At 43.1% G+C, this 27,013-nt stretch overlaps 2 protein-coding genes and 1 pseudogene across 2 annotated transcripts in view; all 3 read right to left on the reverse strand.

The window, feature by feature from the left end:
- Positions 1-2,247, reverse strand: part of LOC134183301 (ADP-ribosylarginine hydrolase Tri1-like) — an 8,493-nt gene extending 6,246 nt beyond the window's left edge. Inside the window, exons 1-3 of the mRNA XM_062650799.1 lie at positions 2,116-2,247; positions 208-306; positions 44-146 (exon numbers count right to left, since the gene is read on the reverse strand). Of these exons, the coding sequence (XP_062506783.1) occupies positions 44-146; positions 208-306; positions 2,116-2,230 (317 nt within the window). The 5' untranslated portion in view covers positions 2,231-2,247. The remainder of the gene's footprint in view (positions 1-43; positions 147-207; positions 307-2,115) is intronic.
- A 1,457-nt stretch (positions 2,248-3,704) lies between these two features.
- On the reverse strand, positions 3,705-6,391 carry LOC134181866 (zinc finger protein ZFP2-like; annotated as a pseudogene).
- Positions 6,392-13,856: 7,465 nt separating this feature from the next.
- On the reverse strand, positions 13,857-26,806 carry LOC134193453 (uncharacterized). Its single transcript, XM_062662287.1, has 7 exons — positions 26,444-26,806; positions 21,089-21,365; positions 20,074-20,135; positions 19,746-20,001; positions 18,109-18,433; positions 16,020-16,546; positions 13,857-14,518 (listed from the first exon to the last, which is right to left on the reverse strand). Exons 1-7 carry the CDS (start codon positions 26,804-26,806, stop codon positions 14,145-14,147), a joined length of 2,184 nt encoding a protein of 727 aa, XP_062518271.1. The 3' UTR covers positions 13,857-14,144.
- Positions 26,807-27,013: the final 207 nt, after the last annotated feature.

The following is a 27,013-nucleotide window of genomic DNA, read 5'->3' on the forward strand; positions in this document are numbered from 1 at the left end:
ATATCTCTAATTATTTAACTAATTTAATTAATGATGTATGTACCGACTGCGATGAAAATCGTTGACGATTTCTTCAAAACTCGACGGTCCCTTCAATCCATATGCACGCTTTGCCTGATCACGTGACATAAACTCTGTCGCCAAACCTAAGACGACACAATCACTACCATCACAACGAGATCCCGCCTCTCAAACAACCAGACGTACCCATGGCATCTCCTAGTGCCTGCCCGTATATAACTCCCTTGATCTTGTCGATGAGCACATCACGTCCGAGCTTCGACCACGTCTCTTGGACTACGTGTGCTAAAAGACAAACTTAAGTCAGGCCACCCACGTTGTTGTATCTCAGTCTCTCGTCTGAGACTTTTCTTCAAGTGCATGTGGGAAGGTTGACATTACCACTATGTCCATCACTACCATTTATCATCACACATGAAAACAACCACATGCAACACAATACTTTTGTTTTACTGTACCTACTCTTGTATCACCCCACCCCATGGCACGTCAGCTTAGTCTATGAAGTATGGGATGGGATCTTGCTGGAGGACTATACGACACTTTTAGATGCTAATTGGGAAAATGTTGACTAATTACTACAACTCAAGTTTGCTATACATAATGTCAGTGTTCTTACTTGCAACGTCGGCTCGGACTTCATCGCATTCGTCAACTCTACATAGAACTCATCAAGAACAAGCAAGCAGGGCATGTCGTCTGCATATTGCGGCAATGCCACAAGCCCTGTTCGTCCTACGAGTAATCAAGATGTCGTCCTTGACACTACTCAGCCATGTTGACGATCCCATCCTATGATGAGGCACTTCTTTTCTACTGTGAAGAGCAAATTTATATCGACACGACTGAGAACTCAAAATTCAAATGCTGAATGATGTCATGTCGTAACCCATACGCTACTTTTTTATCTGAATGCCAAGTAACACCAATTAAGAAGTGTGTAGGTGCAAAAATGTTAGACACTGGGCCAAAGTTGGGATGGCAGCTTGATGGATAGTGAGGTGATACAAGAGTAAGTATGGTATATATATAAACATACATATAGTATATTTATATACTTATATATATTTTTATAATAAATATATTTGTATATAATATAGATACCACAGATAACACATATCTGCCCTAAGAACCGAAGCACAAAGAGTCTAAGTTGCAATATCACAATAATTAGGTAGATAGTCAACAATCACGAGGTCCAATCTGTCACTAATCATTCTTGAGTTATACTGCCACAAACGAACAGATAACTGTTCATGAAATTGTCTGGAAGCTTGGCTCAGAGACAAGCCAGATGATAGAAGAGACTCCTTTACGATTGATCTCAACACCTCCAGACTATGTGCAGCCCACACTCCGTATGATTCCACCAGAGGGTAGAACAAGCAGCCATAACTTGAAACGTTAGCATGATATATATTGCTAATATATATCATCAATTAGTAATTAGAGCTACTCAAATAATACTATGAGGCACTACCGTATCTACAACTGACATAAGACACTAAATATTAGAGGCATTGTTGTGTAATTATTTAATTAAATTATGTTCAGAATCAACATCCAGGGCAGGGATGCAACCGTTTTTCTCATGGTGCCTAAACTGTGGCACCAATAAGACCAAATTGTGCCACTTATTAATATTAATACTAATATTACGTCACTAAATTAATACGACGTCACAAGCACAGACTGAGAGCAACACGAAGCAAATTGTTTGTCATTTGGCTACTGCACCTTGCGAATTATCTAGTAAAGATAACAACCAAAACCTCAGTAAAAATTTTACCCTGACTACTGTACTAAAATCTATGCTAATCAAAGCATCAACTGTTTTAGATTTCAGTCTGTTCCTGTCACGTGTCTGTCATGTCCACACTCTATAAATGGGTCAATGCCACTAAAGTCGACGCATGCGCAATGCGCAATGCGCAATATTGGCGATATGAATTAATTAATGGCGCAGATGGAAGCAGCCCCAAGAACGCACACGGGCGGGGATGAACAATAATACGATATACAGACTTATACAATATGTCTATAGTAATCTAGAGATGACAGAAATTATTTTCGACTTCCGCGTCTAGTAATTACGTTCTGATGATGTCGCTTTTTCTGCTGCCGCCGCCTCGGCTGCTGATTCTGCCTCCGGTATTGCCTCTTCTCGCGATTCATCCGATTTTGGCGTCACTGTGTCAGACTCCGCCATTGATTTAGGCCTCGTGTATCCGACCGCAACACGTGACCGTCACTTGATAGCTGCGTCTGTTAGCAAAGCATGGTAGACATGCTCTAGAGTTAGCTAGTGCATCAGTCAAAAGCGCACTCACAGATAAGGTTTGACATATTTGTTTGTATGTGGTGTAACGGCATATTCGTTTATTAGACTCTAGCAGCTGAAACTGCGTCAGTGTCTAATTAATTAATTAACCTAGGCCGCGCATGCCCGAGGTTACAGAAGTGTGTCAGTTTGGAGTTTCTTGTTCAGAGCTAGGGCGCGTTTCTTTCACCTAATGCAGCTAATCTAGCCGATACGCGGATTAGACGGATTAGTAATCCATCTAATCTGGATTAGCTGGACTAGGTGAAAGAAATGCGCCCCTAGATATCTCTAATCCGGGCGGGAGAAACTTGGAAGTCACGTGTACCTACTCACCCGGATTATAGGTTCCAGTACCTATGACAAGTTCACTCATTAGATCGTGCAGCCATTTCGACCGTCCCGTTGAATGTCGTCAGTTTGAAGACGTGGCTGCCGTTGTACGAACGGGTGTAGCGAACGTGGCAACCATTCGACGTGCGTACGTACACGGGCAAACGAAGGTAGGCGTATTTTCAAAGACCCGGATATAGTCGAAAACATCTTGCTCTTATCTACGTCATTAGTAATAATTGACACGCTCCGTGCATACCGTCCGAGGTCAGAAATAGGAAGTTATTGGAGATCAGATGTGCTGTTATAGAGAAATTCGCGCGCGAGTGGAGGTACATGTAGTAGCCTCAACAGGGGACCCATGCAATTGAGTCAGACATCAAACCATATATCCCATGTTGTTTTCCGTCAAACGTTAGTTCGTCGGTACAATTTCAGACCGATCCGCCAACCGGTCTTGCCGTTTTGACAGACAGATAGAGGTCTTTCTCTAGATTTCATGTGAGCTTGCTAATGTCTGGTTTCCGTATTACACGTTCAACCTACCGGTTTAATAGTTAATTATAATTACAGATGAACTGCTGCCTAGGCTAGAGTGATATCACAAAATGATTTAACGTTTAGCGTGTTACCTGATACCAGAAGTATTAAAGGTTACTTCAAAGAAGAGAATGATACGGACAACTACAGGACTCCTCGGGTTCCTAAGTACCAAATGCAAGAAACTTTGCGTTCTACGGTTGATTTCCTTTAAGCATTCAAATTTCATATAAGCCTACCTTTACATAATAGCATTGACCTGTGACAGACGAAATTAAAAGGCCAGTAATGTCATGTGAACAGCCACAAAAGTTTGATATCAATCTCAAACGTGACATTAACGTTAGAAAAGGAGACTGTAACAAACTATAATTGTTTGTATGCTTGAAACCATGTGCATGTCTTCTTTCATGCGCGATGCAACAACAATATTAATCCAGTTAATTAAACCAAAGATACACAATATAATTCATTAATATCCAGCAGCAATGCTTGGATGATGTGTATTTAATACTTCAACTTTGCAAACACAACCAGTCAACATTCATATCTAATCAATAGCTTACTCGATTTTAATAATTTCCGATTTCCAAGACAGTTGACGTCTGCGCGAGCAGCAACTGTATTCCTCATTCTGTCTCAATCCATCAATTAACTCAAGCAGGTCCATCGTAGACACAATTTTTTTCCTTGATTCATTAATCTCATCGCAACTGATCATGTTGAATAAATGACCACAAACAGATGAAAATTGTGAATATGAGTCGAATAACTTGATGAGGAGACAGATTAGTTGTTGTAGATCGTCCTCGTATGACTCAGACCGTTGCCATGTCTTATTATGCAACAGACAAGATACTGCTGGATCTAACAGTTTGGCAGCCTGTCTATCTGTGACGAAGACATTGTCAAGGCAGATGTTGCCGTGAACAATTCCCAATTGATGATGCAAATAATCCACTGCACTGACAAGACCATAAGAAATATTGACTCTCTCAAGTACATTCATCTCATCATTCGCTTTCAAATCAGAAAGCAAATCAGACAAAGACGTTACAATTCTCTCCATCACCAACGTGTCACCATCACCACACGTAGACACCGTCACACCATATGTCACAGCTATATTGGGATGGTGGAAATTAGAGAGAAAAAGAGATGAACTACAAACACTGATGGCAGGAATGGTCAAATATGTAAATAAGTTTCTATCACTAAACACTAACAACAAAATAACAAAACTGTTGAGTAAACTAATAAGAAACACCTTACTCGCACAAGTTTGAGCGGATAAATGAGTACTAGTAGAGTTGGATTGAGAGTTGCTTGCAGATGATATCGAATCTTTATGCTTCTGTGCAATTTCGTCTTCTCGGGTGTGAACTTTCTGGTGTCTTCTAACTCCTGCTGCAAAGTTAAAGCCTTCTCCACAATGTTCACAATAATATTTCTTTAAATTTTCTTTTCGGTGAGATCTCAAATGAATATTTAGACTACCAAGTAGAGTAAACTTTTTCCCACACTCACTGCATTGATATGACTTTTCTCTTTCGTGTATTCCAATATGAACTTGTAGATGATCAGATCGAGTAAATTTCTTTCCACACTCACTACATTCATATGGTCGACGTCTTTCTCCAGTGTGTATTCTCATATGAACTTGTAGACCACCAGATCGAATAAATTTCTTTCCACACTTACTGCATTGATATGGTCTTTCTCCAGTGTGTATTCTCATATGAACTCGTAGATCACTAGATCGAGTAAATTTCTTTCCACACTCACTGCATTCATATGGTCTTTCTCCAGTGTGCATTGTCATATGAACTTGTAGACAATCAGAGCGAATAAATTTCTTTCCACACTCACTGCATTCATATGGTGTTTCTCCAGTGTGTATTCTCATATGAACTCGTAGATCACTAGATCGAGTAAATTTCTTTCCACACTCACTGCATTCATATGGTCTTTCTCCAGTGTGTATTCTCTTATGAACATGTAGAGCATTAGATCAAGAAAATTTCTTTCCACACTCACTGCATTGATATGGTCTTTCTCCAGTGTGTATTCTCATATGAACTCGTAGATCACTAGATCAAGTAAATTTCTTTCCACACTCACTACATTCATATGGTCGACGTCTTTCTCCAGTTTGTATTCTCATATGAACTTGTAGACCACCAGATCGAATAAATTTCTTTCCACACTTACTGCATTGATATGGTCTTTCTCCAGTGTGTATTCTCATATGAACTCGTAGATCACTAGATCGAGTAAATTTCTTTCCACACTCACTGCATTCATATGGTCTTTCTCCAGTGTGCATTGTCATATGAACTTGTAGACAATCAGAGCGAATAAATTTCTTTCCACACTCACTGCATTCATATGGTGTTTCTCCAGTGTGTATTCTCATATGAACTCGTAGATCACTAGATCGAGTAAATTTCTTTCCACACTCACTGCATTCATATGGTCTTTCTCCAGTGTGCATTCTCTTATGAACATGTAGAGCATTAGATCGAGAAAATTTCTTTCCACACTCACTGCATTCATATGGTCTTTGTACAGTGTGCATTCTCAATGTGAATTTGTAGACTACAAGATCGAGTAAACCTTTTTCCACACTCACTACTTCGATATGACTACGAATAATCAACAAGTAAGTTAGAAAACAATACCAGTGTGCAACGATTAGTCGCCATCTAACTCAGTTTCTACTGCTAGGTACATTATAATCTAGGAACCTTCTTCTGTGAGATGGGGTCCCTGAAATTTCTCCGTCCAAAGATGGCAGAGACAAAATTCAAGCGACTTCAACGTTGCTTTCAGTATAATTTAGACGTAAACTCTTGACATCATCGCAAATAAATCCAGTGTAACTGTACCATACGGGATAAACCGTTACTGTACAGTACATGTTAGAAGTAATCCTCCGTTGAAAAATCTCCTATGCTTCAGCTAAAGCCATTCACGTAACCAACATACAACAGCTAATTGTACAAGTCCTCTAGATCATCGAGCGAGAGATCAAAAAATATGTAGCGCGCACGCTCACAGTATAGGTACCAAAGCACTCGCAGTCTACATACATTAATATTGTGTCCATGCACTGTGGAAATTTGTGTACGTAATTGTCCGTAATTACGACTTACAGTTGACGAACAGAAACGTGGTCGGAAGCAACTCTGGCCTAACGTGCGCTAAACAGTCACAACGGCGTAGTTACCCGAGGTCCGGATTTCCGGGATCGAGTGTAGTGGTTTGATGACTGGACGACCGACCGACCGACCGACCGACCGACCGTATATATAGTTGGTTAGCGCAGATGCAAATGAGCTATTCCGACCAATGGACGAGAAGTGGTGTCATTACCGACCACTAGACGAACGTGATGTCATCATGAGGCTCCACCTCTCTTTCTTTGGTAGCTGCTAGCGAGAATTCGGCCATCGGGCGTCCGTCCTGTACATGGTGTTTAGTCCTTTGCTTTAATATTAAGTTAAGGGTTTAGCACATTGTGACATAGAAACAACGCCTATACATTTCCACGTGTCTAGACGTTTCCCCAACAACAACCAAGAGCGAGGGTGTGTAGCTGTTCCTGACTTGTAACATTTTACTTGTTCCACGGTGTTTCTGCATAGTGGTTCTGCAGTCTGCCAGCTTGAATTTTCGGTGTGCGTAGCTGAGCGGCCGTGGTGTTGTTGCAAAGATCATTAGTGTCGTCTTCAACAGAAATTTGGCGCTTGACGGAAATTTGCGAAGGAGAACGTGCATTGTCCATGACAGCGTCTGTTTGTCGAACGAAGCGGCTGGCTGACCTGTAAGTCTCTATTAATTTTTGTTTTACGGTATCCAAAGTCAGAGCGAACAGACGCCTAATAATCTACTAAAGTGCGTTCACGAATTAGAGCGACTGGTGGAATGTAGGGTACACCCTAAGGCGTGGCGTAGTGCTTGTGTAAACGGATGTTATGTTGTCACAGAAGGCAATTAGCATCTATGTTTCAGAGCGTTTGGTGTCAATGACAAACTAGGTAACTATATTGTTATGTGAAAGTGTATGTATGAACGTGTTGCCTCTGGCTGCCTCGCTGGCTTGAAACGCGGTTTGCTTCATGATGCAATAATATACTAAAAATTGCACTTTTGCTATAACCCATGACAACAGACCTGGATGTTTCCATGCGCTCACTGGTTGTATGTGTCAGTTGCCTCTTCTAGGAACAGCTCTAAGTACCAGATAAATACACTGATTCACTTCTGGCTCGGAGAAGCGTCTGGAAACCACGAGAACTTGACTAATTTGACCATACCAGAACCAAACTGACCAGCCATTTAGTGCATTCTTGAGCGTTGATGACATCCATTTGAGGACTTTGACCTATACTTATGCTGCACAGCACAACACAGGGATTGGTGGGTTTACGATGGAAAACATCAAGCGTCTGTGTAGAGAAGGTCTAGCAAACGTTACTGTGGAAAAGTGGGCAAACTGCGTGAGGCACGTACGTGAGAAGGTGGAGAAGCATTTCAGGACAATACACGGTGTGTTAGACGACGTTGTAGAGCAGATGGTCATTGAATTCGAAGTTGGTCCTGAATCAGAAGATTCGTCGTCGTCTGAAACTGAGAGTTCCAAGGATGAAGAGTAGAAACGGACCCTAGACGCACTCTTTCCTGGCTAGCTGACACCCCAACTGGGAAGTTTACTGTGTTGGGTTACTGTTAACAGCCTGCTAGCTATAACAATTATGTGCTTAGCTTTATGCAATTAACCCTAATCCCGTCTTAGTCCCGCCTTTCTCCGCCCCTAACTCATTAAAATACAGAAAATTGGCTCTATTAATTTCAGCTACGTCTCTGTAGCCCAACAGTGAGTGTAATTAGATCCGGCAAGTGAAGAGCTTTCGATTGGTATCAATATCCGCCCGGAGGGCAACATCTTTGTCGCTCTAATGCGTGAACGCACTTTAGTACATGTGCACGTGCATGTTTTCCCACATTGATGTTTTGTTGGCTCTGGGGTCACCTCATTACAACAACCAAAATTGCGGTTAGACGGATAGCTGTGTAAATACGGTACAGTGCACAGTGGGCGACGTCTAGCTAGAGAATCGGCACAAACAACTAGACGCCTAGAGGAGCTGCACAAAGAACGAGACTTTTACATTCTTGTGAGCTGGAAAATCGGTGGTGAGCTGCTTGTTTGGTCTCCATTTGTAACCTAGGTTTCCCACTAACAAACAGAACAATGATCACACCCGTTACTTCATCACGTAATGCGAAGATTGCCAGCCGGCCTAGCGTCGAGGCTCTCCGACTTGTAACATTTGGCTTGTTGCATCACTTGGAACACAACTACATTTGTAAAATGCATTTAGAAACAACGCCTAATCTAGCTGTATTTGTAACGTTCCCACATCCAATTTTGTTACCCACATCATGCGTTTCTGTCATACGATTTTGTCAAAGCGCGACTAATTACCTGAAAGGTGCATACTGGCCGAGGGTTCGCACTTCTAGTGCTTCCTCATTAAATTTAGTTCCTACTTTGACTACTTACATTGACCCTGAGTTCTGCTTACCGTGCCTATCGAGCACTTTCACTGCTGTACCTGTCGACCTGCCTGATCATGAGAGGAAGGTCGGCGCTCACGAGAGGGCGGAGCCTGGTCTGGTAGCCCATACGCAAGCTAGAGGCTAGCGCTTGGGGAGTCCCGGGCTGCACAGACCAGGCTCGGTTCCAAACGGCGGACAACTTCCAGTGTTGACTGCGCCGCCTCCAAGCATTAGCCACCTCTACCAAAGTAGCCCCGCCCCAAACGCAATGTGGATTGCAGCACTGGATGCGCCGCCGGTGCCATCGCCATTACGTTTGGTACCGCCCTTTGCGGTCAGCGCTAATCATGTCCCTAGGGACATGACTAGTGTCAGTTACAAGTGTACTTTGTCGGCGCAGTAGATTACAGGAAACGACTGTAGCGTGGATCTTCGCTAATCAGCGTGCCGTACGCAAGCAGCAGTCGTATGCATTGCAGTAGAGTCATATAACGCATGGCAGCTGTACTGGGAACCTGTGTACGCGTTGAAAGACGTATAATGCACTGCAAGTGCCGTTTCTGATCTGCCATTTTACCGCTACGCTCCCTATCATAGCTGCAATCTCTTACCAACGCTTGACAGAGGCCTAAAATCGCCATGTCGACAAGTACAGAGGCTAGAACAGCGCCAAAGCCCAATCGAAAGCTCAGTCCCTAGCTAATAACATTAGTATGACACGTGCTGAAGAATTTCATTACACACTTATTTCCGTCAAGAAAGGCGGTACCGTAGTGGTGATGGTAGCGCATCCGGGGCTGCAATCCACACTGCGTCTGGGGCGAGGCTACAGCACTACCGACCCCTTGACCTTCCAAAGAGCCTTGTACATCCGCTGCTGATACGCTTTCGCGCATGCCCCCTACTTGTCGATGTCACTTAGCCGCGTGTACGTCGCCTTTTCTTACCCTAGCCCAACCTGTTCCTCATTAGCTTATTAATTAATTATAAAACGTGAGCAGCAACAATATCAGCGTGAATTAGACAGCTACCTATACGCTACGTACTGCATCCCAGCTTACTGCTTGGCGAAAAAAGCACTACCACTTGGCACCTGTCCACGCTTTCCGTGTGTTTGTGGCAATCCACGCAAATCTTGAGCCAACGGGTATTCACGTCAGCATGCCTCTCTAGAGTGCCGCTCGTGTCACAGGTGCTGTAGCTGTTTTCGGTAACTAACGTACGGGAGAATTGTGCTAGCTTTTTCGCATCTCCTCTTATGTACAGTTGGTACGCATCGCTGCGCCAGCACCCCAGACACCGAATAACTGAGTCTTCCAGACCTGCACGTGCGCCTGCAGCCGTATAAATACGTACATATATCAGGTAGATAGAGAATGCATGGATCCTGTTTACACGAGAACTTTGACAGAACATGTGCATGTTACTATAGTCATATAAAGAGCTAGTCGCCGTTTCAATGCAAAAACTGCATGTGGCCAGAGTACAACTCGCAGTTAGGGCCGAGTACTAACAGAGACTCCCGAAGGCAAGACACTAAGCGCTGGCGAGACAAAGAAGAGCCGTCGCTGAAGATGCCCTTAGCTGTGACGATCCTCTTTTCGCTAAAGTTACGCCAACAGCGCCGAGATCGGGCAAAGTCATTGCCTAGTTTTCCCAGGGAAATCGTAGCGCCTTGTTTAGATGGATCTGTCTTCGATTGCTTGATTGCAACCAGGACGATCTGGGGGCTTCCCTCGAGCCCACCGACACGTCCGATAGAGTCAGGTGACATGACGGATCCAATTTGTCCATTTAGTCGACCGTGAACTCTCCGGCACGCAGAAAACCAAGAAATCGAGACAACAAGTCGCCCACAACATCACCACATTGTAAGTGACACCTGATGCAGACCAATTGGCGACGCAAATCGCGAAGAACGTCTGGCGTTGTCGGACGTCGGGGACGTGTCGCCCGCTCACCCCCAAACCCTTTTCACTCTGCGAAGCACATAGACAAGCCGGGGGAGAGGGGATGAAGAAACTCCACCGCGCCTCCGACAAATTAGGAGATGGCGCACGAAGAAAGATACCCTTTGATGGTGCTGTGCGCCAGGTGACATGCTTCTGGGTAAGCTACAAGACGACAAAGCGTGTCCTTGGATACTACGTATACAGAGAATCCCAGACGCTCGTCAGAAGTCTAAGAAACGGCGTTGGCTAATTCGGTAGGCCTTGGTCGTGCTGGTAGCGATGCCTGATGCAAACAATTGAGAAACTGAGTTTCCATCTGGACGACGTCCAGTCCCCCGCGCTGTATTCTAGAAGCGCTAAATGGCTCTCCGGCACCTGGTCAGACCCATTTGACAGCTGCGGACACACATCAAACACCGGAGTCATTAGATTTTGTAAAAGATGATCTGCCACTATGTTCTCTGTGCCCGGAATGTGCTCAGAGGTAAGCGTAAATTTAAGCTCTGCTGCCACGAAATGCAGTAATCGAATGAGACGCAATACCTGCTGATTCCTGCAAAATCCTGAGAGTAATATGGACACAACTGTGCTGTTGTTCACACTAAAACAGTACGTGTTTGTTTGTTCGTGCAGCTGCGCCCTCAAAACGCTACCGCTAAGACTACAGGTATCGTCGCTTTTGCCCCTATACCCAAACGCTATGTTAGCGGTCCCCACTTCAACTGAAGCCATCGGTGCTGCCACACCGCGCCGCAGCCAAGCCACAGCGCCCGAGGCGTCTGACTCCAAGCACACCGTGGGACGCCCAAGGGCAGACAACAAACCGATACCGTTCCACCGACCGACAAATACTAACAACCACGATATGTCTTGAACGCTTCTTCGTGTTCAAGCGAACGAAATGATGGAGCGCCTTAGGAACCTTAGACAGCTCCATTAGACGACGAAGAAGCACTCACCTGGTTCGACCACTGCGCAAACATGGTGAAGGCTGCCGATCAGAGACAAAATTTCTCTTGGTTCCCCCATGACAGGTCGACCAACTCAATAGTATACGTCCTGCAAGCGCGCCAGCTTCTCGGATGGTAGTCAAAGCTGCATCTGCACGCTGTCAATCTTGATGCCCAAGAACGTCAACACAGTGCTCGGGCCTAAGAGCTGTGTTCTGCTACAGGCACACCCAGATCCCGACACGTGGTACCTATATAAGGGCAGATGCCAGGTTTTGTAAGTACTGCCCCGAACCGGCGGTCCCGCAAAAGAGAAAATAGCCCAGATAATGTATGGCCGAATTTAAGAGACGTCCCTACGGAACATCACCCAGAGAAGTGCATCTACCACCGCCGAGAAAGTTTTAGGTGCAGACCGAAGACCAAATGGGAGAGATGCATCTAAGCTCAGTGACCGGTGACAGCGCATACCAAGCAGATGCAGGTCGTACGGGTGTATCGGAATTACCCGGTAAGCGCTCTAGACGTCCATTTTTGCCAGTAACATTCCTCGCCCCAACGCTACGAACCGCGCCGCTACATCGTCGACCCGTGAGTAGAACAACGAACAGAGGTGCGGATCTATACGTCTTTACACTGTGACCGTGAGGAGAAAAGAGATCCAAGATTAGTCTCCATCTGCCTGGTTGGTGCGGTTTGGGAATCACCCCGAACAGATTCCGGACTGAGGTGAACTGCCCTTCCACAGAGAGATGGATCAATCACTCGCCGCTACGCTCTCTCCTATATATATATATATATATATAGGTAGTTGTAGTCTCGACAGCCGCCTGAGCTGTGGCTGACCTCATGTTCCTTTTTGATGCGCGACATGCATGTCTGTGTTTCGTGAACCAGTATCAAAACCCATCTTCAACCCCGCAAGTAGAAACAGGATATGTGATTGTGAGGGAATTCGAAAGTCAGACTTGGTGGGTGGGGCATGCGCAATTCCGTATACTTACCAATACTCGCTTTTCTTAAAGGTTTGGGGTTTCTAACACTGTCCAACGCGCATTAACACTTACAAATCGAGTTTGTGCGTATTTCTGAGATGTACAATCAGCGTCTAGTCAACACAGAGTAGAAATACATGGTCGCTGAGTTGTACGACCTGGAAGCTAAACCTACTCTAGTGTCACCTATTTTACAGTTATCAGAGCTGGAAGTTACAACATTGTCGTGATTGAGCCGAGCAGGAGGGATACTCCCGCAACATTGCATGGATGGCTCGTTATTAGCAAGTCTTATCTCGCGAGCGAGTTTGCCGCTGACAGATCGTAGCACCGAAGGTCAAATACTACGGCTACAAACAGATTTGCAAAACAACCTTTTTCTTGAAAGTTACAAACCAGACAAGTCAGCAGATGTGGTACCATTGCTCAGAAATCGCTGTCTAGATTCTACAAACGATAACGCTGGCCGTTTCTTTTCTTCAATTTGGAGCGCTAGACAATCAGCGAGTTCTTTCTTCCTAAAGAGCTTGCAGTGTGCAGTGATCAGCAATTGAAATCAAACTGTAAGGAATTACCCCGGATTACCTAATAGGATGTTGCTGTTAGATTATTGTTGGTTGCTCTGTATAAAATGGAAATTCTGAGGTTAAAACACGTGGAGCGTGCGTGAGGAGAAGGACTCGGTACGAGTCTATAATTTGCGTGCTGAGAAATTTATGTCAGTTCTATTTTGCGCATGCGCAAACAATCTCAGCACGTAACACCTGAACAAAAAAATTGCCTAACTCATCAAACCTTACACAAGATGTTCCAGTTCATAGCACTTAGCAAGATGCATACATCACAACAAGTGACCTTAACTAATTAATTAATTAATTAAACATAAACCTACCAGCAGTAACACAACAGAGTGAAAAGCACCTCATGACATTAACATCACCCCATTGTGCAAACTAACTTTTTGCAAACGTCAGATCAAACTGTCAGTAGGTTAACTACTGCTCTGTGAGTTGTTGTTGATCTCACTTGCAAAACTGAAACAAAACAAGAGTAGTCTACATGGCAAATACTCAACAACCTCTTGATTATTCTCGAGTAGCAAGACCCTTCCACTCCATGTCACTCATTAAAAGGGTCTGGCTATGCGAGACTAACACTACAGTACCAGCATCGTAAACAGTTGAACGAATCATATAATCAAATAAGTTATTTCCATTCCAACTACTGATTCCAACTACTGATTCCACCTACTGAGAATCGCATAACAACAAATTTGAAACATCACAAAATACATCTACCTACGTAACTATCTCTTCCTAAGGCGGCTAAAAGAAATTTCCAGTCAGAAACACTGCTTACTCAATCACAGTGGTCTGTCCATATCAACTCAAAATAACAATCCGTCAAACTCAACTCAACACAATGAAGCATAACCAGCAGCCACAATTAATGACCAGAAGACCTGTATTCACGACAACATACTCTCCATGTCTGATGACAGTACAGAGTCTGAGTCATCGACTAGATCTTCAGAGTCATATTCAGGCCATAACAGATCACTCGGTGCAATATAGCTCGAGGTGTTGCCAAAGGTCCTTTCTGTCCTCTCACTGTCTGTTGTAGATCCCACGTTGGAAACACCCACGCCAATTGAATCCGAAGTGTCGTAGTCGTCAACAAGACTATGCGTCTCTTTTTCTGATCCCGAATAGTCTTCGGCTTCTAAACGACGGATAAGAAGGATGTTATACGCGTTGTTAGGAAAGGACGTTGACACCAAACATTGAGATGGACTGCCTGATTGATTGTGTGCGTCGGCCATCTTGGATTCGGCAATCTCATCTACGGAAGTGACAGTGACAACAGAGCCAACATACGACCATCGGTATGTACCAAAATCTAATTACCTTTCCACTACAGTACTATCAATTATTACCACCATTGCAAAGAAAACCATTGTAAATTGTGTATATATAATTGAAACAAAATTTTAGTGAATGAAATTCTCACAAACTTTGTACATGGAAAACTGTACAGCATATTAATAGCTGTAGAGTTTCTGGAGAGTACAGCATATTAATAGCTGTAGAGTTTCTGGAGAGTACAGCAAGTCAGGGGAGTAGGAAAGGTCGTCCTTGTCAGGCTGGTTGATCTATGGCCCCACCAGTTTTGGAAAAATGGCCTTTGGCCAATAGACAATTGCCACAACTTCCAGTTTCAACTTTAGGTATAGATGATTAAATATATTATTTATAAGTATGTATTTAGGGTAACTAGCAAAGACAAAGTAGATACTATGGATCTTTAAGTTGTCCATGACCGGTTTGTGGCACAGTCAGAACATAGACTAAGAACTTTCAGTATGTACAAATAGACTAAAAATAGCGCACGCTATGTGTGCTGTCATGTGACATAACCACGCCTCTAGCGCGCGTTAGGCCCAACCACTTTAGAAATGCTTGCTACACCCCTGCGAGTCAAAGTATGTTTGGTCAAACACACAAAGAAGTTGTAGTGCTCCTGCTGGGTTGGCTACATTTGACCAAGCATATAGATGTCTGGTCCTTCAACGTTGTTAGCAAGCATTCAACAATAAAACTAAACGTCCGCACTTGTACTACTGTCTGACTCTGTACTACTGTACTCCTTTCAAGACAAATTCCATTATTCTAATGACAGGGTAAAACACTTAGTCATCTATGCACGAATGATGATGATATATTACAGTCGGATGTCAGTTATCTGAAAACTTTGGGACCCAACCCTCTTCATAACTTTGAATAATTTAGACAACTGACGCCTACTCTCCTGGCGTGCAACAGGTGTCCCTGGTCCTCCAAGGCTGCCCATGCGCACCCATTTAAACCGAATACACGTACAGTATAAATATAAATATACAATACAATACTTTAATAGAAAAATAGTATAAACCTGTACATGTCTGAACAAACATTGCACAAGCACTCAAAACTTGACTCCACTCTATAAGGTAATAATGATAAAGTAGTTTACCACACCATGTTAGTGTACAGTGCCTTCTAGAGAGCATCCAAGGCACTCTGGTCGGATAACTGACATTTGACTGTACTAACCCATTGCAGATTGCAACAGTTCAAATGGCATCTTTAGTTAATCAGAGCTCCGCTCAACTTTAGCATCTCAGCATGCAACCATTTGTCAGCTACTGCTTGAGATAAATAACATAAATCAAAACCCTTATTAATGCATTCACCAATCTAAATACCTTTTAAAATATTCTAACTTATCAACATTTATCTCACATGCTGACAATCCATGTCACTGACAAATGTTAGTTCCGACGTACAACGATTAGCTGACTTACTGATCATTTGTGATGGACTGCCTTCTTTCCGGAGCCGATCAGTCAAGGATCTGCTGCCTCCTGCTACGTTTATCCTGGAAATCAATCTTGCAGACCTTCGTCTGCCTGTTGTCGCTCTGGTCGAAACTTGTAATGCCTTATGAGCTTTCTTTTTGTTCGTTTTCTTGGATACAGGCACGACGTACCTGTCCAAGCTTTTCACTAGAGAATTCAAGGTCTCCACCTTGGCAGTCAGTTTCTCTTTCAGTTGATGCACAAACTCATAAAACTCATCGTCTGAGCCGGAATCGAGAAACGACTTGACAGCATCCAGTATCGCCTTACTCCCCGAGTCAGCACGGATTCCTTGCAGAAGATCCTTGAACAGTCCTGACTGTGAGTCGGTCAGAGCTTCCTGTTCGATACGATCCATCAGCGGCTGAGTTAGCCATCGGTTATCGTCGAGAAAAAGTCGAAGACGTTCTTGATGTTCGAATGCTGCTTTGAGTGATGCCAAAGCAGTTTTGTCGCCATCAAACATGTACTTCCTAACAGAATTATACACAGAAAAAATACGTCAATATTTATTTATTATATTTTAATAAATATATAAATAAATAATAAATAAATACCGTATAAGATGAAATATTGGCAAAGAATTTATTTTGGCGGATTGGCCTAAACTTATTACGACATAGTAATAGTATACCTACTGTGATGACCCAAGTGTTACTCTTCAGTAACACAACACACGACTGTATATACATAGTACTGTGTAAGATGAAACATTGGCGGAAATCTATTCTGGTTGTTTGCTAAGAAATTGACAAACAAAGCATATTGATGGATTTTATTTTGGTGGTTGGACATCGTTGTTTGATAACTGATATACCCTGAAAGAAGAAATTTGGGCGGGAGAAAATTCGTGCAATCTTGTGTGATCACAAGCCCATCGCACAAAATGAATTCCACATATATTTTTCCTTGCGTATGATCTTATTGCGCATGTCCTTATTGTCACAAAAATTAATTCCGCACAAGTAGTAATGTTTCTAGAAAAAGCACAATTTTTCTCCCGCACAAATTTCTTCTTTCAGGGTATGTCTTATCATAAGTGGTCATGGAAGTGTTGTGATTGACAGCTGTGTTCATGGCTCACATTTCCCTAACTTACTGGTCTTCAACTACTGCCTAGTGATGAAGAACTGGTGTGTCAGTGCAAAGAACATGAACCGCGTGAACGTGACAGTCCAGCTTCACCCATAGCCACAACAGACGGCAAGCAAGGATTACCTACCATCTTGTGGCCTCATCCGCGTGACGTACCGCCACTTCCCATTAGATAGCTGATCCACATGGATGATGACGTCAAGATACCCCGGTGGCCAAATTAATTAATTAATGGCAGATTTTATCTTGGCAGTCGCTGAAAAATCCACAAATCCACCAAAATAAATTCCCCGCCAATATTTCATCTTATACCGTACATGGAAAACCCAACTTCTGTACATGTACATATGAGTACACACACACACACACACACACACACACACACACACACACACACACACACACACACACACACACACACACACACACACACACACACGTGTGCGCACACACATACACACACACACACACGTGTGCGCACACACATACACACACACACGCGCATGCACGCACACATGCACACACACACACACACACACACACACACACACACACACACACACACACCGAAAGCTCGATAGATAGCCTATACAACCACGCCCCTTTCTGTTGTGCAACCTGGATTAGAAACATTGCTACGCTCGGCAACAATAACCCCTGCAACGTTTATCGTGAAGCAAGGCATATTTATGCCACAGGGCTTATTTGACCTTGTATGGAATACGTTTACCAAAAGTTCTCGATAATCAATTCATGCACTAGCAACAGTAATTTAGAAAAATTATACAACCAAACCAAACCGACCTCCAGACCAGGCCCAACGACCCAACAATCTGTACTAATTACTATACACAGATCACTACAACAAGCAAAACAAACTTGCTCGTTTGAATTGCTACAATCACATTGAACCAAATTACACTTTGATTCATTGGCTTACTTGTAGCTTGGATGCTCTTTGATGACACTGCTGGGACGATGGTGTGCCTGGTAAGCCCTTCCCTTTTCATACTGCCACATTAGTACCGGTTTCAAATGCCCGTAGAACTCCAGGGCGGCCTTGAAGAAGCTGGTTGCATCGACGAACTCTCTAAATGTCCTTGCAGACAGCTTAGAATAGATGTACTTTAGACACGACGTGTATTCATCCAACATCTGTCGTTGGATGTCGACGTCGGATATCTTGCTCAGCCAGCTTTGTAGGGTGTGACAGAATGTGGCGTAGTGATGGACGGTGCGTAGTTTTACTGATGCCGGATGGTGACCTATCAAGACCAACATGACAAATAAAGATGATTGATTTAATAGATCGACATGAAAACACAAACACAATGATAGACAGACAAACAGACAGACAGACAGACAGACAGACAGACAGACCGATGGGGCAGTGGCTCTGAAACGTGAAGAGAAAAATGGAAGTACAATTCAGAAAAGAGACCAAGCAGCACCTCTGTGAGAATGATACCACTAGTCTTTGAGCACTTTGGAAGATTGGGAGTAAAAGGGTTTCAATATGTGCAGCATCTATCTCGCAGTTCAGTCAATGAGGAGAGCAAACCAAATGCCCCAGAATTCTTGGATTATTAGAGGAAGAGATTTGCTGTCCAACTCCAAAAGTGTAACAGCCAGACCCTTACAAAGAAGTTCTCATCTCTCCTCACGAATACAGCTGCAGGAAGACTTCAGCTCTCAGTGGACAGTCATAAACATTTAGAGACCGGGACCATAGGTCCCTTTTGTCTAGTCATAATGTGTATGTGTATTTAGTGCATATATAGTGTGCATTGTAGTTTTAACCAGTTTTCATGTATGTACTAGATGTAATGGACACGTAGATTAGCTATTGCTTTGGTGCTATAGTTCATTTATGAAAAATATATGTATTGACAGGCAGACAGACAGACAGACAGACACACAGACAGACACACAGACAGTAGACTTGCTTAGTTGCATTGTATGTAGATTTCAATGTTGAAAATATATGTATTGACAGATAGACAGACAGACACAGACAGTCAGACAGACAGACAGACACAGACAGTCAGACAGACAGACAGACACACTGACAGTAGACTTGCTTACTTGTGTTGTATGTAGATTTCAATGTTGAAAATATATGTATTGACAGACAGGCAGACTGACAGACAGACAGACTGACAGACAGACAGTCAGTTTTATGTACATTAGATTAATGTACATGTAGGTATGATGGCCCTATAGGGCCTATTAGTTAAACTCACTTTTAAAGTTTGCTATTACCTACTCTAGCCTGCAATAGTGATCACGTTTGAAATATACTACCATTGACAGACAGACAGACAAAAAAACAGACAGACAGACAGACAGACAGACAGACAGACTGACTGACTGACAGACTGACAAGCAGGCAGCCAGGCAACCACTCACGCATGCACACACACACACACACACACACACACACACACACACACACACACACACACACAGCTAAACTAACCAAATCCACTTTATCAATCTAAAGCATGCAGAACACTGGCAATATCAAATAATACCCAAAACACAAACAGTCAACACTCTATGCACTCCGTAGCATACCAACACGATAGTCGTCCGTCACCGAATGCAAATGAAAATACGGCACAGCAAGTGAAACGTCGTATATGCTCGGCATGTGACGAGTGAGAGATGCTGCCAGTGATTGATTTCGTTGCCACCATTTCTCATAGTTACGAAGGCGTCGCTCTTTTGTACTTTGGTCAAACTCCATATTCACAGCCAAGCGAATACGAAAACAGCGTTTCAGTAATGCCACCTGAAGATTCTCTCTCGAGCCATACTTCTCCAGTGCAGCCTAAAATCAAGACATGACAGTGTGCTATGAAGCTCTACAGAAGAGTAACAGTAAACTTAGAGTGTTGAGTACCTGGTAGAGATCCTTCCAGATGTACATAGTTCGAGCTCCATGATTCAAGTGGATGATTTCTCCTAATGTAAAAAAAAGTTTGATATGACGTAAACAAATAACTGGAATGTGCAAACAAATAAGTTTAATGTATGTAGAGCAAAACTGTGTCCATAAAAGTAATTAAGACTAGAAACTTGTTTGTCTATTGTGTGTCTGTCTGTGTGTATGTCTGTGTGCCTGTCTGTCTGTCTGTCTGTCTGTCTATGTTCTCGACAATACTTCAAAGCTACGCTAAAGTAATTCTTAAAAATTATCAAAACTGTCAGAGTCTACGAATGACATTGACCAGCTGTTTGATTGCAAAGTGCAAATGCAAGTCCTTTGGGCTCGTATAAGCTGACGTTGTGTACTAGTATAGGATTTATGAAATAAAACATTCTGTCTGTCTGTCTGTCTGCAGTCATTGTATAGACTATACTGGCAGGGGCCACAGATGCGCCCTCGAGTGAGGATGAATAAACCAACTGTCTGTCTGTCTGTATGTCTGTCTGTCTGTCTGGCTGGCTGTCAATGGTAGTATGTCTGTCTGTCTGTCTGGCTGGCTGGCTGTCTGTCAATAGTAGTATGTCTGTCTCTCTGGCTGGCTGTCTGTCAATGGTAGTACGTCTGTCTGTCTGTCTGTCTGTCTGTCTGTCCATCAGGTCTGTCTGTCTGTTAGGTCTGAACTAATAGACTGCATAATGGACTGACATGGATTTGTTACATTTAAGGGCTTGCTCATTGTATCAATTTGAAGTTCAAGATCAATAAAATAATCTGTCCATCCATTTGTCCATCCATCTGTCCATCCGTCTGTTTGTCTGTCTGCCTTTCTGTCTGTCTGTATTTGCCGTTTGAATTACTCCTGTCTGCCTATCTGTCTGCCTACTTTATCTGTCGGCCTCTTTTCCTTCAGCAGGCATTCACATTCCAAATACATTCACACATTCCTTTCTCACTCACAGCCTTTGTCCAACTACACACGATCGCATACCTTTGTAGTACTTCTTCAATTCATCACTAGACAATCCCCAAAGCTTCATAGCCTTTCCTCTAAACAATGTCGTCGGCAAGACTTCCGAACCAAGACCAAGATATTGTACTTCCTTTGAGTCAGTTGTTGCAGCACAGAACACGAGCATCCAGTAATCTTGATCGGGCTGTACAGTCCACTGGTACTTGCAGCTAGCCACAACACTGACCTTATGGAACAACTCATAGACTTCCGAATAACATTTAGTTTTTGGACAACCAAGAATGTTGAAGCGACGCTGTACAGAATGAGCAAACAATCAATACTGTATGACAGTAACATACATGCAACTCTAAACACGTTGTATGTTAAACAATTGATTCAAAGATTATTATAAATTTAGACAACATAATAGAGCAACATGTATAAAGCCATCTTTGTTCACTGTCTGAGTTTCAACATCCTACAGTAAATGTTATTGATCATATCTCTACTAAACCAATCGGAAACAAAAAATTAAGCTGGAAATACATTCAACTACAAAACACACACACACACACACACACACACACACACACACACACACACACACACACACACACACACACAAATGGACAAGTGTTAAGCCTTCCACGTCATTCAACGTCGACCTTAAGGTCAGTTGCGGAGATAGCTGCCCCTGCCTCTAGAGACAGTGCCTCCATGCGCTACGTGGAGGCTTATGGCCAACGCTACAATCCACCTGGAACTTGTCCGGAATCATCCAGGTGAACTGACCATGGCGCAGCTCTGGGACTGGACACCAAGGACCACAAGTACCCGTCTGCTACATGATGTTACTGCCAAGCCAGCGGTCATGTCCACCCCAGTCAATGACCAGGTACTCATTTATACTCCTGAGTCGAGTAAAGCAATTGTGTATAAGTTTCTTGCTTAAAGAAATTATGCCATGGTTCGCCATCACTGTGACTTGAACCTGCAACCCTGCAAGGTCCAGAATGTTTTCATTCTCCTCTCTCTAACCAAATTAGCTACAGTACCACACACAGAGACAGAAAGACAGAGAGACAGACAGACAGAGAGACAGACAGATAGAGAGACAGACAGAAACAAATACATAAACACACACCCATTCAAACATAAACTCACACACTCACACACACACACACACACACACACACACACACACACACACACACACACACAATTAAAAGACAACAGAGAATACATGCCTACCAATTCCCTACCGGAGTCAAAAGTTTCGGTGTCTCAAAAAAGTCATACCTTCCCACACTCACCAAACGGCACCGACTCTTACTATAGAAGACAGATGAGACAGAAATAGACTTGCCTTACACTGTGATATCCATTTCATTTACTTGACTACCTAATCACTAATTGCTAATTATTATATAGCAAATAGCCTCCACACTTTACACACACTCACACCCTTCCACTTTCTCCAAATGGATAATTGACATCACAATCAATCAGATACAAAAGAACAACACAAGGAGGAGTACATCCAACTACATAGATAACAAAGACAATCGAAAAAATACATCCCTACCAATGCTCTATCCAGCTGGAAGCCAGAAATACATTGAACTGTAAATATCAAAGACAAGTGAAAGCTACATGCCTACCAATTCCCTGTCACAGTCAATAGTTTCAATGTCTCAAACAAAGTCATAACTTCCCACATTCACCAAATGGTGGCCACTATTATTAGCACACAGGTGAGACAGAAATGGAGATACCTTAAAACAATGATTTTCGTTTCGTTTCTACATGTACAGTAGAAACTTGCTAATCCGAACAATCTAATGCCAAGCTCTGTTTGGATTAGTGAAGTTGTTCGGATTGGGAGGTCCAGACCTTACGTTGGACACCCAGTCCACTGATGCATTTACGTATGTCTCTAGATGTCTAACGACAGCTGCAACGACTACATTATAGTTCCAAAAATGCTGCGAAAGTCATGACTTGAAATAGTCAGATACGAGCATTCGCTGACGACTTCAATCAGACAGTAACTCAGATCTGGCTGCCTGTTATACGCAAGGCAGGGTGCTAAAGGTAATTCGGATTAGCGAGGTTCTACTGTAGTCATTATGTATTAACTAATAACTAGTTACTAAATAGTAAATAGCCTTAATTAATTAACACTTTCACACACTCACACCCATTTCACTTCCATCCAAACAGATAAATTATTGAAATCAAGATCAATCAAAAACAAACGAACAACACAGAGATACAGCGAACTAAAGTTTCAGGCATCAAAGACAACTGAACAACACATGCCTACAAACTCCATATCAAAGACAAAAAATTTTCAAAGTCTCAAAAAGTCGTAACTTTCCACATTTGCAGAGTGGCCAAATGGCGCAGCTCCATTTCATTTCTACATGTACTCACTATGTAACTAATTACTAAATAATAAATTGCCTCCACAGTTCACACACTTCATGTCCCTCCACACACACAATTGAATCACAAACAATCAGAAACAAAAAGAACGACACCAGAAATGCATTGAACAAGATATAAAAGAACAACCAGAAATACATGCCTATGCCTACCAACTCCCTATCCTATACAATAATATGCCAAACCCCCCCCCCCCCCCCCCGCTTCCGTCTGTCCACATGAATGTCCGGATGTCTGAAAACCACTGATCAACATGACGCCACTCTCAGATCGTCGTGAAAGATGACAGCCGAGTCGAGGCTCGAGTCTGACTTCACTTAGACTGCCTCCGACAGCCAGAAACGAGACTTTGTCATTCTAAAATGAGATGTGACGGAGTTTGTTTGTTCAATTAACTGAGTATGCGGATGTGACGTGCTAACCCAACCACAGTAAGTTGTCCTCTAATTCCCAACTGGTTTAGATAGTAAAGTGCAAGATCCACCCGCTGCAGTCAGAGTTTAAACCAGCTCACCAGCCACTTTTGCAATGAGCGTCCATCTGTGACTGTAACTCAAAAGTAAATTGCTCTGCCCATAGGGCGGGGGCAGGACTAGTAGAGTCAATAATTTTCGATGTCTCAAAAACAGTCCTAACTTTCTATATTCACCAATTGTCTGCCATTGCCATTACCCAATGGGTGTCACTGTGTGAGAGAAATAGAATTACCTTATAATGTGATCTCCATTTCATTACTACGTCTACTCAGTATGTATCGACTAATTACTAAATAATAAATAGCCTCAACACTTTCACACACTACGACCCTCATTACAGTACCCTCCACACAAGTAATAAAAATTATCAATTGGAAACAAAAGGCAACACCAGGAATACATTAAACTAAACATAAAAAACAACTGAAAATACATGTCTACCAACTTCCTATCAGAAACAAAAATTTTTTAATGTCTCAAAACAGTTGTAACTTCCCACATTCCCCAAGTGTCCTCCACTATTATTAGCAGACAGGTGAGAAAGAAAGACTTAATTAATTAAGCCCTGTCCATACTGGCAACTGAATCATGATAAATCCAATCCACATCAGGAGGTGCATTCAATCGCGATTGGTTGAATCCAATTAGAAATAGTGAGCATTACCTTCACGTACGCTACGTGTATCGTCGGAACATCTAACCCTCCTCACTCATTTTTATTCTCGCTCACCTTACGTCACCATATCAACACTTTCTACAAGCAAAGAACCCACAGGTACACATCCGGCATCACTCAAGCGATACCGAAAAAGAGAAGGAGGCATCAAGTCTTCAAAGCACACTGTGGACGCTTGCTATCCTGATCGGATCGCGATCAGCATGATCACGATCCATTCTGGTCTAGTGCAGACGCGGCTTTACCTTATAATGTGAGCTCCATTTCATTAGTTTACTACCAGGAATTTCCAAAACAGTGCCCAGCCAAAAAAACAGCCCACTGGGCAATCTTTTGAAAACTGTTCTCATTTACAGCCCATGGGCCGCTAATGAGAATTAAGATTGTGATGTGTGATTTGACGTCACGGCCCAAAATTGGTCGATATTCCGAGGCTGTATTAGTAACGTTCACTATACTACAGTGTACCTACAAGTTTGGCTACCAGACAGTGGTCTTACATTGTGGATTAAAAAAGGAACGTCTAAAGAAACGTCTGACAAGAAGCCTAGGAGGGCAGTCAGGTCTGGTTGCACTCGTAAGTTTATATAAACTAAGTAGCTAGGCAGGACTTTGCGAGATGGACCTCACAATTGCCTACTCTACTGTACTCAAGCCAATCCGCCAATTTCCAGAGTTTCCTACAAACCGCCCTGGCACTTATTGAGAACGGATAATCTTCCTTAAAAATCCCATTTTCCATATTGCTGCCCTGGGCACTATTTCCGAAATTCCTGATACATGTACTCGGCATGTATTACCTAATTACTAATTACTAAATAGTAAATGGCCTACAAACACACACACCACACGCACAGACACACACACACACACACACACACACACACACACACACACACACACACATACAGACACACACACACACACACACACACACACACACACACACACACACACACACACACACACACACACAGAAAGACAGACAGACAGACACAGACAGACAGACAGACAGACAGACAGACAGACAGACACACATATGCACACACGCATGCACACGCACACACAAAGACACACACACACAGACACAGACAGACACACACATAGACAGACAGACAGAAAGACAGACACACAAACAGACACACAGACAGACACAGACAGACAGACAAACAGACAGACGAACCAAGCCCTATTGGCTTGGGTAGTATTTAGTTGCTTTGCTTAGATGGTGTATAATAGTTCAATGTTTGAAAATATATGTATTGACAAACAGACAGACAGACAGACAGACACACACACACACACACACATTTTTTTACTTCCATCCACACAACCAATCGGAAACAAAAAGGAACAACACACAAATACATTAAGCTAGATACCAAAAAACAACTGAAAAATACATGCCTACTAATTCCACATCAGAGATAAAAAAATTCCAATGTCTCAAAAACATTCCAACTTTCCACATTCCCCAAACCTCCGCCATTATGCATTAACTACCCTAATTACTAAATAATAAATAGCCTCCATCCACTTTCACACACTACACTACACACCCTTTCATTTCACACAGACAATTGAAATCACACAACCAATCGGAATGAACAACACCGGAAGTGCATTGCACAAGATACCAAAACAACGAAAAATTACACGCCGAAATCGACGCGAATAGGAAATTGTTACTGAATTTTCAAACGTCTCGAAGACATTCCTAACTTCCCACATTCGCCAGCTGTCGGCCGCTATTATTATTAGCAGACAGGTGTGAGAGAGAAACGGAATTACCTTACAATGTGATCTCCACATTGGTAACGACAGACCGACGTCTCGACATCGTCTGCACGTTCTCGCCAGGGCGACGACGTCTCGCACGTCCAACAGCTCGATCACGGCCAGAATGACGGCGTCGGGCAGAGCGTCGAAGCTGAGAACGTCGGGTCGGCCGACGAGGATGGGACGCCGCGTCTCGACGTCATCGTCGACCTTCGACGTCGTCAGAGAGATTGCCGCTTTGCTGCGTTTTCCGACGTTTTTTGGGTGAGAAACGCACTTGGTTGCCTTTCTCTTTCTCGTTTCCATCGATGGTCGTGCCGTTCGACGAGATCGAAGCGACGGGTCGCAGAGAGCAGCGCGAGACGGCGACCGCATGCGAGTGTCGAAAGTGAAACATGGGCGTGGCACGGCGATCAACCGATCGACCAACCGCAAGAAAGCAACGCCCTTTGAAAGCAATTAGCGCGATTGGAAAGGATAGGTGAAATCGACATCCGCGCATTCCGTGCATACCGCGAAGAGCTGGCAATACAACAAGACGTAGTCTAGGTATGAAAACACAATAAATATAATTTTGAAAAT

Source organism: Corticium candelabrum, chromosome 1 (assembly GCF_963422355.1).
Source record: "Corticium candelabrum chromosome 1, ooCorCand1.1, whole genome shotgun sequence".
In the NCBI taxonomy this organism is placed as follows: domain Eukaryota; kingdom Metazoa; phylum Porifera; class Homoscleromorpha; order Homosclerophorida; family Plakinidae; genus Corticium; species Corticium candelabrum.